Below are 18,753 nucleotides of genomic sequence, written 5' to 3'. Positions count from 1 at the left end.
GTAACAGAAGCGTCAGAAGCATCAGAATCGCTAGAAGACATCACAGCATTAACCAAGATGGTGGTTTTAGTGGTGAAAGTAGGTCGGAAATCATAGGGGTACATGACGTACTGTCATGTATCCCTTTGAATGCGGAGTAAAAGTGGATAATTAGTGGGTATTTCCGGACTTGGCGAAAATGGGGTCAAGCAGCACCCGATGGGATAGGCGCCCTTCACGTCGAAGCTGACCAGACTGACCACTTGGCGATTTCGCCACGCTCTGTATATGAATTCCTGGAGCACCATCAGGGCTTGCTCCGCCGACCGTCGTTTTCGGGCTCCGAAATGATTTGTCGGTAGCAGTCCAAACTCCTCCACTGCCCATGAGATCCTCTCAGCGACCACCGCCTCAAGGACTTTGCCCAGTGTTGAGAGGAGCGAGATCGGTCTCCACGCCTTAGCCACAGTGTAGTTAGGTTTGCCGGGTTTCTTCAGCGGCACGATCTTCGCATGCCTCCACTGCTGCGGCAGGACACCCTCTCTTATCGATGCCCGGAAGAGTACCAATACCCGATCCTTCACCGCTGGCCAAACTTGTCTCCAGACCATCAACGGCAGTCCGTCCGCGCCTGGTGCCTTCCATGGCTTCATCCTAAAGAGTTGCGTCTCAATTTCTTGGAAGGTCACTTCGGGCATCTCCACGGGCGACCTCTGCGGTCGCTGCCCTTCCTCCTCTATCGCGTCGGGGAGAGGCGGGAAGAACGTCGACAGCAGCTCCCCAGCCTGCTCTTCCACCGTACTTGTCTGCGTTCCGTCTGCCCTCGTGAGATGGGGTAACTTGTCGAAGGCTGATCTTTCTTCGGCGCCGAGGTATTTGGCAGCCTCCCAGATGTTAGTGTTGTCGGCCAGGAACTCATCCCAGTGTTTCGCCTTTTGCTGCCGTATTGATTCGTGATACTGTTTGGACGCCTCTCTCGCGAGTCGTTCTAGTTCTGGTTGCGAACATCCCGACCTGCGGACTGACCTCGCCCTGTTTCTCCAGTAGGTGTACACTCGGCGCAGTTGGGTTAAGTCTGTTGTCCACCACCTCTTGGCATATGGAGATGATTTTGCCCTAGGCGTCAGGTCGTGAACAGCACCAAGAACATCATCCATCAACCAGTCGGTGAGCTGTTGCACCGTCCCTCTCGTAGGGCGCTTCGCTATCCTTCTCGAGACCTCCTCTCTGATATCCTTCCAAGGGGCGTTCTTGAAGAGAAGCCTAGGCTTCTGCGTGGGCCGAGGTACCTCCACGTCGAGTTCTGTTTCAACCGCTATGTGATCCGACCCGTGATCGTTGTCATGGGTTCTACATTTGATCAACATCCGCGCTAGATCTTCCGACACCAATACCAGATCGATCGTCGAATCCGTTTGCCTCTGGTGTCTGGCTTCCCAGGTTATTGTTCCTCGGGGTAATGTGCTTTGCAGCGAGTGCTCGCTCATCAGGTCGATGATCGGGTCCGCCTCGCCCTGTCTGGTCGGCGTAACGTTGTCTCCTCCCCACAGGTGGTCGTGACGGTTGAAATCGCCGACGATCACTACCTGCATTGCTTGCCCCTCCGCTCCGCGACCGTCGCGGAGAAGGTTGTCCAGTTTCTGGCAAACCTCCAATAGGGCCTCCTCGTCTCGGCCCTGTACGTAGACAGATATCAGCAAGATGTCTGTCTCTCTCAACCGTACCCTTGCTGCCACCACGTCCGGTGAGGCCACCGGAACTTGCTCTGCTTCCAAGTCTTTGTTCACCCACAACATGCTCCTAACTCCCCACCGTCCGTCTCTCCATACCGTCGGAATCATTTTCGTCCAGTTTGCATGTCTCATCGGTACTGTCTGTAGCTTGTCGTCGGTTTTCCACGCTGGTGGTTCCTGAATGGCTAACGCCGCGAAATCTCGTAGTTCCTCATCGTTCATTACGCTCTCGTGTACGTCCCTCCGCTTGCCCACATTGAGCTGAAGAACCTTGAATGTTCTACTCATGCTGACCGGGGTATAGCTTCGGGCAGTGCCTGCTGTAGGACTCGTGAGGTCCGCCACAAGGGACACACTTCAGCTCCTGCTCATGACAATCATTGTGATGGTGTCCCTCCTTCGCGCACTTGGCGCACTTCTGTGGTTTCTTGCACTTGAACGCCTTGTGGCCAATTTCTTGACAGTTGAAGCACTGCTCCAGGCGCTCTTGTCTTTTGAATACACTTGTACGTCCTGATTCGCCATCCGCATGGAAGTAACCATCTTGCAGGATCCTTCGAGCATCTTCCGCCTTAGTTAGGTATACGGCCACCGACCCGTACGGTTTGATTACCTCCCGGCCACTGAGCCAGCGGATCTTGGCGACGGTTGTGTCGTTCTCTAGGCCAAGAGCTTCGGCCGCTCCTGGCAACTCTTTGCCTTTATCGTCCACCACAGCCGCGCTTTTGATGTAGTCGACCTTGACGGGGAACCATTCGTCGCGCAGCACGCGCACTCCGTCCGCCAGTCTTACAGTTTCTGCCACCTGCTTGACTGTTTTCTGTTCGCCTTCGTCCCTGCAGACAATCCTGATCCTAGTCGCTGTTCTCGCATCTCGTGTTACCGCCTTGCATCTCCACTTGGGCTCGTTCTTTCTCGCCCTCATTTCCGTTTCTATCGCCGCCCTGACCGTGCCTGCCGTGACCTTATCCTTGTCGACCTCGTCCACGCGTGACAGATCCACCGTGCAGAAGAGCGTGTCGGTCAAGGTTGATGGGGTTGTGTTCCCAGAGGAGAGTGTTCGTACATTGCTGGGCTGACTTGTTGGCGGTGTTCGTGCAATCTCGGCGTATGACGCTTGTGGGGATGTCGAGTTGGTGTGGGTAAGAGCCAGGTTCTTCTCGATGTTCTCTAGCTTCTCACGCATGCCCTTGACCTCATCTCCCATCCGGCGGACTTCCTCTTCCATCTGGCGTTTATACTCTTGAAAGTGTTCTCGGGCCTCTTTGAGTTGCTGGCGCGTCTCTTCGTGCTGTTGTCGAGCTTCTTCTAGCTGCTTGCGGGATTCTCTTCGTTGTCGCTGGATCTCCTTCACAATGGCCTGCATCATTTGTTCTGCCGTCAGGTCTTCTTCCGCGGCTGCACGGCGGTCTCGAGCCTGACTACGGCCATCGTCGCCCAGCCGGCCGAATTCTTCCCCCTCGGGACCCTCTTCTTCCTCCTCGTCCCTTCCTCCGCCGTCCTTGGTATTGTGCCTACCATCGGTCGATCCGGTACGTGGATTCGGCTTGGTGATCCTCTTGGTCGCAGTTGGTCTGTTATTGGTATTCAAAGTGGCTTCGCGTGCCTTGGTGCTTGGGGTCGGGTCGCGCGAAGATCGTCGTAGTCCGGTGACACGTGGCACATCGTCCCTGACCACGATCACGGGCTCCACCGAGTCCCCCATCGTTGGTCGCGTCGTGTCGCGCCGCGCCGTAGTCGACTAACGGCTTGCTTTCGACCGGGCTAATTGATTGAATCTGAACACTCGAAAATCCGTCCTGGTGAACACTCCAGATTTCTATTCCTCGTCAACCGCCAGGTCGCGCGAACCTCCCCCAAGTATGCACTCAGTCACGTTGAAGCGAGAGGCATGCTGATGCACGGGCCACAACGCCTCTTTGAGAGTGTCAGGCCCATCCCAGTTCACTCGTTACAACGATTGTCACACTATGCTTATGGGACAATATGGTCTTACACAAGCATGACTAAGTTTGCCTAGGATATGCCAGCATAAGGGGTCTTCCACTCACTATATAGATAGTCGGGATATTCCCATAGTCATTCGTTCTTCATACTCATCAATTCATCCTATTGACCCCCTACCTGACGATCGCTGCCCAACATGTTTAAGGTCAGAAATCGTCTAGGTTATTTTTGCTTGGCGTAGAATGTGAGTCGTCCGAAGCCAAGAGGAAGCAATTGATTTGACCGCTGAGGTCTGACTGTCGATCAGCCATCCTTCTTCAGATGGTAAGCAAAAATACGAGGTGGGCGTTGCGCATACAAGGACAGAAAGAATCGATCCGTCACCGACCCATCATCTCGCTTCAAAAAGCGCAAAGCCAGGCAGTCATCAAGACTAGGGAATGATATCTGCCTCAGGCGTCAACATCACTGCAATCCTGATGACAAAGACGTTCGCCGTTTCGATCGAAAGACCATTGCCCCGGGAAAAAAGCGGTACTCACTGACGCACTAATCACCACCCGACAGTTCCCATCCGTTCCCATCCGTACCCATCCGTACCCATCCGTACCCACTTCTGAAATCTTCCGTTCTTTTCCCAATCACGGATCGTCACCTCTCTCTCAGCTCAGTGTCAATCTGACAAACGTCCTGCACGAGCATGCGTCACCACCCGCCTCGAATGTAGGATAAATGACTCCCAGCGAGACTACCATCGTGCGTTGAAGAGGATCCCGTTTCTCCTAGAAGGAACGCACAAGTCCCACCGCGGGTGAGGCCACAAGAGTAATCCCAACGACAGGCCCTGCCATTTGCAATCGCATTTGTGACCCTGGACGACTCGTTAAAAGGCGCCACGCACCCGGTCAGAACAAGTAGGGTGACATTCAAGCCCACAGACCCAGTCTAGACCTCTATACGTACCCCTAGGGTGCCGTTTTGCGAGAATTGGGATTTGTGCCTGCAGTCCGTAGAACCAAAGAAAGAAAAACCTCCATCGCAAAAGCTGTTCATCGAGGGGAGGAGCGACCGGGCCCATAGCTGCCCTTTTTCCCCTTGAGAAAGAGCGCGGCAACTTCCCTATATTATCCCCTACCACCTTCTGGACTTCACGTACCTTCTTCCTATGCCACCGGTTAATCACACTCCCGCCCCCCGCAGTTCGCAACGCTCGAAGTACTGCTTCTGTTCTGGCTGCTGCTCACCTGCACCCCACCTTACCTTCTCCTCCCTTCGCAACGAGACAACCTCTGAAGAAAACCACACCACGATCGCCATCGCTATTCCTGCGCCTCAACCGGCAGGATGGCTTCCGCTCCCCCTGTCTTGGCCCTAGAAGTCGCCCTCAAAGCCATCCCAGACCACAAGGCTCCTGGCATTACGGGCACTCGCATTGCTGCAATGACCAGCATTTGTGTTGACAACGTTCAGGTAACGTCGCGCACCCACTTATGGGCACCCCCCCCATCTGGGCACCCCACTTACCACCTATTGTAACGGTCCAAGGCGTGTGTATTTGCAACAGGCTATGGCGACTACTACGAGTATCCTCAGATGAGGATTAGAAGGGAAGAACAACAAATCTCCGCCTCGCAGCGGCCTGATCAGGGCCATGCGGCCCATGCCGCACTGGCCATCGGATTGTCGGCATCGTGGATTCCGTGGTGGGCCTGACCCGGGGTCGCCCGTGGCCGCGATATCCAGCAAGGCCTCATACGGGCCCAGCCCGTTACAATACCCCCCTCCTCCCCTTCCGAAGGGGGCCGTGTTTCTCTTCGTACTCAGCTAGTGCTATTGTGTCCTGAAACTGGCTGAGTGGTTCCCACGTCGGCTTCGCCCAACCCGTCCATTTCACGAGGACCTTCCAACCCCTACCGTGCTTCTTCTTATCCAGTATCTCCTGGACCTCGTACTCCTGATCAGGTCCAGACACAAGGGCGGCGGGTTGTATATCGTCCTGTTCCTGCGATGGAAAAGGGTCGTTTCCGGCATGCCGCAGGAGGGACACGTGGAAGACGTTATGTATCCCAGGCGGCGTGTCTAACCTGCACGCGTGTGTTCCGACTGTCTCCTGAACCGTATACTTGGCGTTCACCCAGTCCAGTTTCTTTGAGGGCCTGTCTGATTTCACATTCGTTAACCTGAGCCAGACTTTGTCGCCCGGTTTGAACTGATCGGACGGCTGTCGCCTCGCGTTGGCGTACAGTTCTTGTCGCTCTTGAGCCGTGGCCATGGCGGCTTGGGCCCATTCCGTAGCGTCCTTCAATCTCTGCACAAATCCTTCAGCTTTCGCGATAGGGGTGCTGTCGTCCGTTCTCAATGGCTCGTCCACCCTGATCAGGTCGATGTCGTATCCGTGGGTGGCAAAGAACGGACTCATCCCTGTAGATGTCGCCGGTCGGTTGTTAATAGCCATCATTGCCACTAGGGACAATTCGTCCCAATCATCCTGAGCATACGAGCAGAAGGCCCGCAAGTAGGTCTCTACTACTTGGTTAGCTCTCTCCGTGGCTCCGTCAGTCTCCGGATGGTAGGCTGTAGAGAGTCTCTGTTTGATTCTGAGGAGCTGACACAGGCGCCTCCACGTCTGACTGACAAATTGTGTCCCTCGATCAGTCACTATTGCTCTGGGGGTTCCGTGGTGTCTGATCAAGGCAGTAGCAAGAGTGTTCGCTGTTGCTTCGGACGAAATTTCCCACATAGGCTCCAGTATAACGTTCTTAGACAGCCTGTCCGTAATAACCAAGAGGTTCTTGTTCTTCTTCCTCGTTGTAGGTAAGTCGGTAATAAAGTCGAGCGATATCTCTGCCCAAAATCGCTCGGGTATCGGTAACGGTTTAAGAAGCCCTCTGCGCTTCTCTCTCCAGACGTTGCCTCGTCCACAAACGTCGCAGTTGCGGGTGAATTGCCGGACGTCCTGAGACAGCCCTGGCCAGTGGAACGTCCGACTGATCAGGGACTTAAGCACATCTCTGCCCGGGTGCCCTGATAACACGGAGTCGTGAATGCTCTGAATCAGCCGCGTTCGCAAAGGCTCGTAATGCGGGACCCATATCCTGTCCCTCCAGCAAAGCCGGCGTTTTCCGTCGACTGTGCACTCCGACAGCATGATAGGGATTCCCCACGTAGAGGGCAGCTGTTTGGCTCCTTGCTGTACAGCGTCCCTGATCAAGTAGTACCGGTTGTTGTTCTCTAACCCAACGTCCCACAGGCTCTTCAAAGGGTCGTCTTCGAAGGGGTTCACTGGTGGCTCAGTCCATTTAGGAGACTCGTCGCTTCCTCCATCAGCGTCCCCGCTTGATACAAAACCGGCCCTGATGGTCGTCTTGGTCTGATCAGGGCACCTCGGCCCCAGGCTCAGTACTGCGGCGCGGTTTACGCGAAGGCTCTTCCGTCCTTCTTTCAACAGCTGTAACTCTCGTCCTTTCAACCTGTCGTCCTCTTCCCCTAGGGGCATATCCTGCTCCCTTCTCGACAGTGCGTCAGGGGTAACGGCTAGCTTCCCGGGCCTATACTGGATAGTGAAGTTGTACTTAGACAGTGTCTCTGCCCATCTAACTTGACGTTCGGTCAGTTGTCGCTTTGTAGTAAAGTACTTAAGGTTGAGGTGGTCTGTGACGATGGTGAATTCTCGGACGCTTCTGAGCTCTGCGTCCCAGTGCTCTAAGCACCGTATTATGGCAAGCAACTCCTTGTCGTGAATAGGGTAGTTGCATTCCGCGGGGAGATTCTTCTTCGAGAAGAACGCTACTGGACGTAGTAGACCCTCTTCATCGTACTGAGAGAGTGTACCTCCGATCACATATCCGGAGGAATCCGTCTCTAGTACGGTTTTTCGTTCTGGATCCCAGTGCGCTAGTACCGGCGCACTGATCAGACGGGCCTTTAGGTCCTCAAAGGCGTCCTGGCACTCTTCAGACCATACGAACGGGGTGTCCTTCTTCGTCAGGGCAGTGAGGGGTCGGGCGACGGCTGAGAATTGGGGTATGAACTGTCGGTAATAGTTGGCAAACCCCACAAAGGATCGGACTCCCCTTACTGATCGGGGCGTTTCCCATAGCTGTATAGCCTTGACTTTCTCAGGGTCGACTCTTAGACCCCTTCCTACCTCGACAATGAATCCGAGGTATTTCACGCTTTTTGCCTCGAAGTCGCATTTGTCGATATCGATCTGTAACCCTGCCTCCTGCAATCTGATCAGGACCTTCTTAACCTTGCTTCGGTGATCTGCGAGCGATCCGCTCGAGTAGATCAGAATGTCGTCGATATAGGCAGAACAGAACTCATCAAGGTAGTCCCTCAACGTGTGATTGATGTATCGCTGAAAGGTCGCCGGGGCCCCAGTTAACCCGAAGGGTGTGACCATCCATTCGTACAGGCCGTACCGGGTGCGGAATGCAGTCTTCCATTCCTCCCCTGCCTTTATCCTGATCTTATGGAAGGCTGCAATAACGTCTAGCTTTGTTAACCACTTGGCTTGTGATACCGCCCTCAGCGTCTCGCTGATCAGGGGGAGAGGGTATCGATCCTTCTTCGTGATTGCGTTCAGACCTCGGTAGTCAACACAGAATCTCAGGCCTCCGCCAGGCTTCTTCACGAAAAGTACGGGGGCGGAGGCCGAGGAGCTGCTAGCTCTAATGAACCCTTTGTCCAGCAGGTCGGTAAGGGTCTTCCGCAGCACTATCAGTTCCTCCCTGGACATACCGTATAGTGGTCCCCAGGGGGCTTGATGCTCTCGGCCGTTGTTGTCTTTTTCCAGGGGGATCTCGTGGTCTATCCCCTTCCTGTGCGGCGGAAGCTTCTCGGCCTGATTACGGTCAAAGACCGGAAGGAACTGGTGATAGTGTTTAGGGAGCTTGTCTCTTGGGTCCGTCTTCTTCTTAGGGGCCAAGGCTTTCTCGATATCCGCGATACTTGCGGCAAAAATTCTCATACCGGTACCTTCCGCCGGGTTTTCCCGTCTCTCGCGCCTGATCAGGGCCATGAACACTGATGCCGCCTGCTTCTGTAGAGGAAACCGGTGATCCTCCTGCCCGGGTTTCCTTCCTTGTACCGTGTGGTTTGCTACTCCAATATGCAGGGAGTTGGTTGCTGGGCGGACGACCACATCATCGTCTTTCATCCAGGATTGTCCAAGGATCACGTCGTCCTCCTGATCAGGGATGACGTAAAAGAACAATCGTCGTCTCTTGTACCCGTCGATGTCGATGCTGGCGTACGTGACGGTGTCTATAGCCCCAGGCACTGTGACGTTGACCTGTTCGAGGGCTCTCGGTGGTATGCTGATACGCGGCAAGCGGAGTTTCGTAGCGTAGGTGTCGCTGATTGTGGCGTAAGTGAGGCACCCGTTATCCACCAAGGCGTAGGTGTAATGGGTGTTATTGATTCCGATGTTAACATAAAAGGGCTCACTATCCATGTTCTTCCTAACACTCCGCCACTCCTTTCTTGCTTCTACCTCCTGGCGGCGCTTTTCGCCAGGAGTTACTCTTTTCCCGAGTCTTCTGAGGTCTGGTCAGACTCCGTCTCGCTCGATTCCTCCGAGCTACTCTCGGCAACAAGCTTAGTCTTGGACTTCTTGACTTTCGACTTCTTAGTCTTTGCCTTCGGAGGTTTCTCTTCTACGTCCTCACAGTGCCGAGCGAGGTGCCCTGGCCTCCTGCACCTATAGCACAGGAAGTCTTTGGTCCTTACGTCCCTCTTCTTCCCTCCCTGGTCAGGGGCCTTGGTCTTACTGACCTTGGTAGGCTCCCAGTCCATCTTGTCGTGAGGTGGTCTTGTAGGGGACTTAGGCTTTGCCTGACCAGGGGTAGACAGCCTTCGTCGCTGCCTCTCTTGGCGTTCCTGAGAGGACTGGTTGTCTAGGCGAGATCCGATCTTCATTAAGAGCCTGGTGTACTCGGGGTAAGATTCCGGGATATCAGCCACGCTGATCAGGTGGCTGCGTAGGGTCGCATTCAAGGCTCCTTCAAGGTAGTTGATTCTTACAACGTCAACCCATTCGCCTCCTCCGCTCTCGGCCAGTTCCTTCTCGAACTTAGGGAGGAAAACAGCAAAGCTCTCGTACTCTTTCTGGCGGAGCGTTCGTAGTCGGCTGAGTGCCCTGGCCTTGGCGTTTGGGTCTCCATAGCAACTTTCCAGGTAGCTCATGAACTGGTCGGGCGACTCTTCTCCGTTTGCTCCACCCTGAGCGTAGTACGCTGACGCCATTGCTTGAGCTGTACCATCCAGCCTGGCGTATATATATCCAAATATATCAGCGTCACAGTCAAAGGCTCTCCTATCTAGGCGGATCTTTCCTTTCATCTCCAAGAACCAACGTCGGAAGTTTTTACGGGTACCATCGAACTTCGGAGGGTCGGGTATCTGGTGTTTTCTTCGGAGCGCGGTTATCGGTTGAGCCTGATCAGGGGGGGTGGAGGTTGCAGTCGTTGTAGGGGTCTCGTTTGGGGTCGTTGTCGGGTGCCTAGGTGCGGCTAGGGCTTGCTGCAGCAGTCGAATCTGCTCTCCGTGGGCCTCTCGTTCGGCCGCTTGGGTGGTTCGCATCTCCTGTAGCTGGGCAGCCAGCTGACTGATCAGCTGCACCAGCTGCTGTGGATTCTCAGATGGTTCGGCATTCATATTGCCCTCCATGTCGATAGCTCCCGCAACACACTGTGTTCTCTGGGGCTCTTCCGGTCTATCCTTTGTCCCGCAACCACAACGTGGTTCTGTTGAGACTAGACGGGGTACTCCTGATCAGTCCTACTCTGATCGGGTCCACGGGTTCTGTAGCTATTTTGGTTGACGGTCCCTTTTTCAACTAAGCTACGAGGCTCTGTCCTCCAGCCTCCGCCAGACCGCTACTTCTAGAGAAAGGCTCCGACGTCCTTAATCGCGCAGACTCTGGCCGTCCTCACTAGACGAACCGACCGTCTAGTATAGAGGATCCTGGTGTTTGGGATCTGAGGATAATGTAACGGTCCAAGGCGTGTGTATTTGCAACAGGCTATGGCGACTACTACGAGTATCCTCAGATGAGGATTAGAAGGGAAGAACAACAAATCTCCGCCTCGCAGCGGCCTGATCAGGGCCATGCGGCCCATGCCGCACTGGCCATCGGATTGTCGGCATCGTGGATTCCGTGGTGGGCCTGACCCGGGGTCGCCCGTGGCCGCGATATCCAGCAAGGCCTCATACGGGCCCAGCCCGTTACAAAGTTTTATATATAAAATCCTACTATCTCTTATTATACTATATATAAGTAAATAAAGTATTTAATAAAAGTTTACTTTATTAAACTACTTTTAGTTTATATTATAGCTACATTAAAGCTTATTTAAACTTAAAAATATAACTACCTACTAATTTAGTCTATAATTAATATTTTACTATAGTAAACTTTTACTAGTAAAAAAGTTATTATAGAATCTTTTTACTATTGCTTTATATAATAAGATCTAAAGTGCTTTTATATATATACTATAGCTATATATATTATTATATTAAAGTAGATTAATTATAATTATTTTCTTATAGTAAGTATATTAATATAAAATTTGCTTTAAATTCTATATAAAACTTAATAGTTACACTAATATGCTTATTACTAAGCAAATAGTATATTAAAGTATTTAAATACTATATTTTCTAAAACTTTAAGTAAATCTCTACTTATTAAATACTCTACCTTCTTTATAGCTATTATTACTAGTATTATAATAGTAGGGTAGAAAGTAGCACTTTTAGTGTAAATAGGTGGTAAGTGGGGTGCCCAGATGGGGGGGGTGCCCATAAGTGGGTGCGCGACGTTACGATACGATATTCGACACGCCGTCCCATCTTGAATCGCCTGGTAAATTTGACTAACCTGTGTTTTTTCCCCATTCTGCAGTATGAGTCGGCCCTCGTCCAGAAGCTGTTCACCTACTTCACGATAGCAACTCCTCCTTACAAGCTCGGCGTTCTATATGTTATAGACTCAGTGATCCGTAAGTGGCTTGCGCAGGCTAGAAGCCGTCAGCAAGTCTACGATGAGAATGCCGCAGATGGCACTTGCGGTGCTGGCGCGCATCGACTGACGGTGCTGATGCCTAACCTCATCGATGACCTGCTTCGAGCTTTGCCCGACGGCCACAAGGTGTGTTTCAAGTTCTACAATATGAGGGTGTCCCCCATCGCCATTTCCTACCCCGCGCTGTTTACAGCAGTATTGACGTTGGATCGATTGCATGCTACCTGGCAGCCTTTCACCCCTCTCACCATTCTCTCATACTTGGAAAGCAACAATGGGAGTAAGATATTGTGGCACACTCCCACACGTCGGCGCTTGTCTGTTCTTGACGTACAACTAAACCCAGTGAAACACTCACTGATGCTGCTCTGCCTTCCGTAGGACAAGTTGCATAAGTTGATTGGAATTTGGCGCAAGGCCTCGACGTTCCCCGATGAAATGATAGAGTCATTCCAGAGCAAGCTGGAGGCTACGCCTGTCCCCGTTCCAAGTATGTTGTTTCTTTAGTCGAGTGTTGGTTTCCATCTCTTTGCTCGCCAACTTCATATCCCGTCTCACTCTAACTGATTTAGATTTCCAAGGACAGAACCAGGGAGAGCCTCAATGCAGCGGCCAGAGCCAGATCCACAAACAATCTCAGCATGGCGGTCCTGATCACAACAACGGCCAACAGCAGAATGGCAACCAGACCTATAGCCAACCCCAGATCCCCGTCCAGGCACAGAGTATCACGCAGGTGCCAACCTACCTGCCGAACCTGCTCCCCAGACCCCATAGTATCATGCCTCAGGAGCAACAGCAACAGCAACTGCAGCAGCAGCAGCCGCAGCCGACTGCGCCTCCCATGAACTCCCAACAGTTCCCATACTCAATGCCTCCCTTTACGAACAGCATTCTCACCGCGCCAAATCCAGCCCGGTTTCTTCTGCCACCGGCTCAGTCCCAGGGCCCGCCTACTAGGATACAGTTTTCAGACCAGCCTCGGATACCCAAGCTGCCTTGCCAGGTCGCCGGTGTCTACCCCAACACCGCTCAGCAGATGGCGATGTTTCGGATGACCCCCAGTCAAGGCACTGCTACCGACAGGTTTGCTGTCGTGCTCACGTCCGTCAGCGGCAGCCATAACGGTGTTGCTCCCGTGGTATCTACTGCCCCAGCGGCCTCTAGCCTTTCGACCCCGCCTGCTCCAGCCATCACCGCTGTGCAGAATCACTACATCTCGGGACAGGGACATGGCGGCTCTGCTCAGCCCAACGATAACCTCGACCAGCATCGGTACGACAACCGCGCTCGATTCGGATGGCCCAGCCGCCGTGATAGTAGAGTCAAGCGTCGAGGCAGCAAGCATCGTCAGCGTAATCTGCCGCTGAGCCGCGATGGTAGCCGCAGCAACGGCTCTCGCCACGGTTCAAACGACAAGCGGGTCGAACTCGACCGATCTCTTTCCGCCGGCCACATCAAGAGTCTCAGCCGAAGCCTTCTGAGCAGAAGCATGCAGACTAGATGGAGTGTAGGCTTTGGTCCGCGTGATGCTAGCGACTACGGCAATAACTCTAGACCCATTGTGCCTGGATTGGTCGTCGAGGCGCCCGACATCGAACATGGCGTCAGTGTGTCCCCAAAGGCCATCAGCCGCCGCATGCAGAGGGGCAAGAGCGGTAACGATGGTCCTCGCTCTGTCCCTGGCGGACTTGATGCATGTCATGATGACCCTGGCCGCCGGAGCCGCAACCGTGGGAACCGCCGTGGTAATCCTTCCGACGGTGAAAAGGACTCTGTCACCAACGGTCAGCCACCCCCGCAGCCATTTCCCTTAGGTATCGGCACCCTGCACAACGACATGACTACCCATAATCGGGCTTCACGTTCCCGGCCACCAAGGGCAACTATTAGTCGTTCGATTCTCTCACTTCCTTAAACATTGTATATGAGATAGATATAGTTTATGATGAGCTAGTGTTCAAGACGAGTGAGGGTGTCATCTCCTTATTATGCCTTAAAGCTTAATGTCAATGACAAGCGTGCGTCACAGACAAGCATGCATAACACCAAACCACGAAGTGGACCTCAAATGGACGCCACACAAGGGTTTTGTCTCTGGTTCATGTCCCAAGAGCTGCTCGAGGGCGTACCAGGAAATTGCTCAGAGTCACTGTAAGCCCACGGAAGATATGATCTTTTCCCCTCATAATACTATGATTGAAATTTATCAACAGATGGGTGGTCATGCGGGCGGTGAGAGCAACGCGATGGCTAAAAACGGGACTTGGGACACTGGTTGTGGGCAGTATTCGTGGTCCATTACCCAAACGGACCATTCCTCGTCGACTATCTCGTATGAGCCAAGTCGACCTATTCGTACTGAGAATTCGTCCTCCAGAATTGCAACGGAGACGGTAATGTGGTACAGTAGCTTGCCGGCCTGATGCTCAAGATAGCACATAGCCAAGTCGGTTGTGGCTGCTAGACTCTTTCTGACCAGGCAGGCTCGTCCAACGTTCGAAATATCGAGAACCGAGGAGGAGAATTGCTATGGTGCACCCAGGCTGACACTGGGACGTACAGGGGCGTCCGTTCCCATTGCTAGAGACCCAAATATCCATAGCCTCAAGTAGCGCTCATTGACAAACAGTCCGTGATCATGTCCCATAACGGTGGGCCAACACTCTCGCAAATACTCTCAGTACCCATGCTTGTTTGTTGCACTCTCCCCCTTCTTTCCCTAGTTACTGCGTCATGGCAAGCAAGCCTACGCTTGGAGGGGGTCTGGTGTCAGAATCACGGGTGTCGATATGCCGATTTGTGAGCCCTTGTGTACAGACGGATCAGAGATTGTTTTCGGAGTTTTACTTGAGGGTTCAAGATCTGCGGATGTTTGTGGATCCTCTTGCTGATAAACGGAGATCCTCGCATGGCGTCAGTGTTGTTACGACACGGTGCACAGCTGGAAGTGACAGTTTCGTGGAGCGTCGTAGCCACGACACTACGCCTGGCCGAGGCCACCGATTATCGGGGGTTGGTCACTGTGCTGACATGAGAGCCTAAGCTTCTAACCGTATTCCAAGCTTTGTATGCTCACTGCTTCCACGCGTCGCTCAAAAGCAGTGATTCTACTGCTTCCTTGTTTCTTCGAGAGTTGCCACGGGCATTCGTTCGTCTTTTAACGGAGATGCTCCAGCAAAACATCAGTTTGACAAGGACTGGGGGTTTCAAAATGATAAAGCTGCAAGCAAGAGGAAACCCACACACCGGGCCAATCATCTCAGGCCTGTTCTTCTAATTAGGGGATACGGAGTGGCTGCGAAGGATGAGGCAACGGAACGACCGGGGACACGATTCTGAATATGGTGGTTTCTACTGTCATATAGAGAGTCATCTGTATCGAAGCCATCGTAGCAGAGCCCGATGGATTGGAGAATGATTCAGTGCCGAGAATGTATCGCAAACGTGCTGCGTGGCTCATGATGTTGGTGTAGATGAGTGCCAAGTTGGCAATGCAGTCATTCCGTTATCATCCAGAACCAGCTTTCACCAGTGTCATTCTAGCAGTGTCTCAACATAAGCGCCCATCTGAGGGGAGGCCGCCTTCATGACAACCCAGCACGGCTAATTGTCCACGCAGTACCATGTTACCGTAAGCAACCATGCTTGCATCTATCAGCCTATGAAAGACCTTGTATCAGGGCAGAGCCTTGGAGTGGCGCTTGATACGATGTCCAGCAACACGCTCCCCTGCTTGCTCATCATGGTGCACCAATGGCGATAGGGCCGGGAGCATGCGTCCGATCGCCTCTCAAGACTAATAGGATACATGCCAAGACGTGTTGGTCCCCAATAGACGTAATCGCCGAGGTAAGCGGTAGGGATGAAAGGGCATAAATGATAAGCAAAGCGGCGGCGAAGCTCCGATCTATAAGAAAGCCAAACCCCGCCACACAACTTCATGCGTTTCTCTTCTTTCTCTATCATTGACAGCATTAAACCGAACTTGAAGATGACTATCATTGACCTTACCAACGACAGCGAGGACGAGGCCGGGGCCGAGGTCGAGGTCGAGGTCGAGGGCGAGAAGCTTTCGTACTTTTGCTCTTGGTGTTATGCAACCCTCCAAGAGAATATCTTGCTTTCTGGTTGTTCATGCGTTTTTTCCCCACGCCCGGACTCAAGGCTTGACTAAACACATGCTCAGGTCATTTGTCCGACATGCTGCAACAACTACCGAGAATACAACGGGACCGTCGAAGTGTACTGTTCTAAACAAAACCACTCGCGCCATGGAGGTCAGCAGGTTCGAAAGATCTACCAGTTGGCCTGCGCCATCTGCCAAGAAGATAGCCTACACAAGCCTCTACAAGCCATTTCGTGCGGTAAGTCTAATCCCGTTACTTGATACCAAGGTTCTGCAGGCTTATTTGATTCCAAGGTCACGTATTTCACACCGAATGTCTTCAACCCCTTGGGCCAGAACTCGCAAAGATGTGTCCTTACAGATGTGGTAAAGGAAAAAGTTGCCTTGTGGCTCCTACCAGTCGGTTGGAGAATCATAACGGTAGTATAAAAAGAAGAAAGTTCTTAACAAGCGAGTATCATAATCGGAGACTAATAGAGAAACGAAGAGAGGCACGGAATAGGCACATCCAGAAGATATTGGATGACAAAGAGGAGGAATTGAAGGAGTGGAAAGCTCAGACCATGGCAACATTACGCGATCTGGAGCGGCGACTTGCTATTGCACAGGAATCTTTCTGCAAAGGCACGCTTGAAAACAGGACGTTTGCCACAAGTCTCCTATGACGATACGTGTATCCTAATTCATATATTGATAGTTGCTTCCAACCTTAATTCTTCTCTGCAATTAGCTGCATAGAGTATTCTGCATTGCTTGATCTTGCGCTGGAAGATCTTCGTAGTTTTCCTCGCCACCGATACGGCAGTTGATAAGTTGCAAGCCATTGGCCGCCATGCCACCGACACTGTCTCGGGGAGAACACTTTGTTGACATTGTCTATAATCAAAATGCTGTGAGGAACCAGACCAAAGCAGGGCTTGCAGAGAAGGAGTAGTAAGCAAGTGGAAAGAGCAGGTGCTATAAGTTTCTGATGAGTTCACAGGGCGCGCTGATGCCTCAGCATGGCCGCCCACCAACGACGACAAACTTCGCGTCTTCGGTCTACTATATCCACTGCCGTTAGGCATCGAAATGCATTGGCGGAAAAGTTTCAACGAGAAGGTCTTATCTGCTTCTTAGTGGGGTCTGTAGTACTGCATAATACAATTCTGGCCAATACTGCATGCTGTTCTTTATCAGGTGGTTCCATAGGTAGTTGAGGTCCCTGATCGAAAAATTGACAGAGTCAAACTTCAGACTCTGTCTACAATCATTTCCCCAGGCAACCCAACGGGCTGGCCTTTACTGTCATCCACACAGCTACAGCTGCCGTTACCATGAAAAGTGATCCGGATACTAGGCCGAGAAGAGCAGCATACTGCCAGGCATTTCCAGCTGTAAACCAAAAAACTAGACCAAGGACCAACTCGAATAACATAAAATCGAAAAAGAAGATCGGCACCCATGCCGTTGCTCGACGCATCCGGGTGGGCTCATGGCTGCTCTGGAACTCGAACAAAAGCATGATTGTTATCATTGCTGTAAAGACTGCCGTGATGACTGAGCTGACGAGGAGGCACGTTGAGACATCGTTCAAGACCGAGGCGGTTGTTGCCGATCTACCAAGCAACATGATCATGGTAGCGCTGCCAGAAACGGCGGATGCGAGGATGACCGTTGGGTACAGACTCTTCAGACGGTCACTCTCTGCAATCTCTGCGTCGAATTAGCAATCAGACGGACCGGAAACATTCACAGTGGTGCACTTACCATGGGATGAGACGAGGATCTTGGTCTCTGTTGGGGAAGTCATTACTGGGAAGATTGCTGGTTTTGTTTGAAATTTAGAATGTGTACCCCTAAAATAAGGAGCATCTGAGAAAGATGATGAACCTAATGAATACACGTATGCGTCGATTGCGCAACCTTATTTAACTAATGCTTCGTGCTGTGGATAATCCACCAACTTGGTCCTCATCCATTTCCTGCACTTTGGCCGCTTCAAGAAAGCTAAGACAATATCTGTGGCCTGCAAATGGGGCCGCTTTGAAGTACAGCCTAAAGTAGCTGCTCTCTCTCAAGATTTGGATACGTGGGTCAAAAATGGATGTTCCAAGCCAGGGGCAAACAGGGAGCAGGCCTCCAGAGATCCCCACTCTTTCGGGTAACACTTTTGCACGTCCTTCCAGTGAGTCTTCCGCTGGGGCCGACATCGATAGCAAACGCAACATGGCGCCCATGACTTCTTGGGGCGTCCGCGAGCGTCCGTCGGTCGTACGAGGAACGAATCACCCGCCACATGCGGCGTGTGCCCAGCTCGCTTCCTGTCCGATGTTTCCCAGATGTGTTTACACCAATCCAAATAAATTGAATGCGCTCTCAAGACAAACGACCGGCAGGCGCGCGCCTGGTTCGGCCACGAAGGATTTCCCAGTGACGACGCGCGATGAATATTCCACACGAACCAGGCGAATCGCCTCTGCAGATGCCGTAGCTTGAACACAGCCAGAGAGCCGATCGTATCTTCGCCGAGACAACGAACCGAGTTATGGAATGCCACGCAAGACTCGGAGACGAAGAAGGCTCATCGCTCACTGCCAATGTTGCCGGTCTTCCGACATCGTACTATGAAAAACTCGAGATACCGATGCCTCAAAAGTTTACAATTTGCCCTCGTCGGGAGTAGCGCTCACGTTCCCATTGGCTGTCACAAAGTAGCCGGTAACTTCGCGTTATATCTCAAAACTTGCCCAAATGGCCACTTCTGCCGTGAAGTCAGGTTCCGCGAGGCCTGTCTGCCAATCGCCTCCTAGTGAGCACTCGAGAGATTAAGGTTGCAATCATGCATCAGTGGTTCGCGCTGGCTTGGCACTGGCCAACGCATGGGAGCAATGAGTCTCGCACGTGGTGTTGGAAGACGCTCAGTACACAGACCACCCCACCTAGCGGTGCCC

At 52.5% G+C, this 18,753-nt stretch overlaps 3 protein-coding genes across 3 annotated transcripts; all 3 read left to right on the top strand.

The window, feature by feature from the left end:
• Window positions 1-3,815: 3,815 nt before the first annotated feature.
• CDEST_02077 (uncharacterized protein) lies at window positions 3,816-5,196 on the top strand. The gene has a single exon (XM_062918236.1). It carries the CDS (start codon window positions 4,825-4,827, stop codon window positions 5,032-5,034), a length of 210 nt encoding a protein of 69 aa, XP_062774287.1. The 5' UTR covers window positions 3,816-4,824; the 3' UTR covers window positions 5,035-5,196.
• A 6,570-nt stretch (window positions 5,197-11,766) lies between these two features.
• Window positions 11,767-13,609, top strand: CDEST_02076 (Putative CID domain-containing protein; the record flags this gene model as incomplete). Its single annotated transcript, XM_062918235.1, has 3 exons — window positions 11,767-11,817; window positions 12,073-12,181; window positions 12,273-13,609. 3 exons carry the CDS (start codon window positions 11,767-11,769, stop codon window positions 13,607-13,609), a joined length of 1,497 nt encoding a protein of 498 aa, XP_062774286.1.
• A 94-nt stretch (window positions 13,610-13,703) lies between these two features.
• On the top strand, window positions 13,704-14,117 carry CDEST_02075 (uncharacterized protein; the record flags this gene model as incomplete). The annotated part of the gene is made up of 1 exon (XM_062918234.1): window positions 13,704-14,117. One exon carries the CDS (start codon window positions 13,704-13,706, stop codon window positions 14,115-14,117), a length of 414 nt encoding a protein of 137 aa, XP_062774285.1.
• Between the last annotated feature and the right edge of the window lie 4,636 nt (window positions 14,118-18,753).

The sequence above is a fragment of the Colletotrichum destructivum genome, chromosome 1 (assembly GCF_034447905.1).
Source record: "Colletotrichum destructivum chromosome 1, complete sequence".
In the NCBI taxonomy this organism is placed as follows: domain Eukaryota; kingdom Fungi; phylum Ascomycota; class Sordariomycetes; order Glomerellales; family Glomerellaceae; genus Colletotrichum; species Colletotrichum destructivum.
This window is presented reverse-complemented; position numbering and strand designations above follow the sequence as displayed.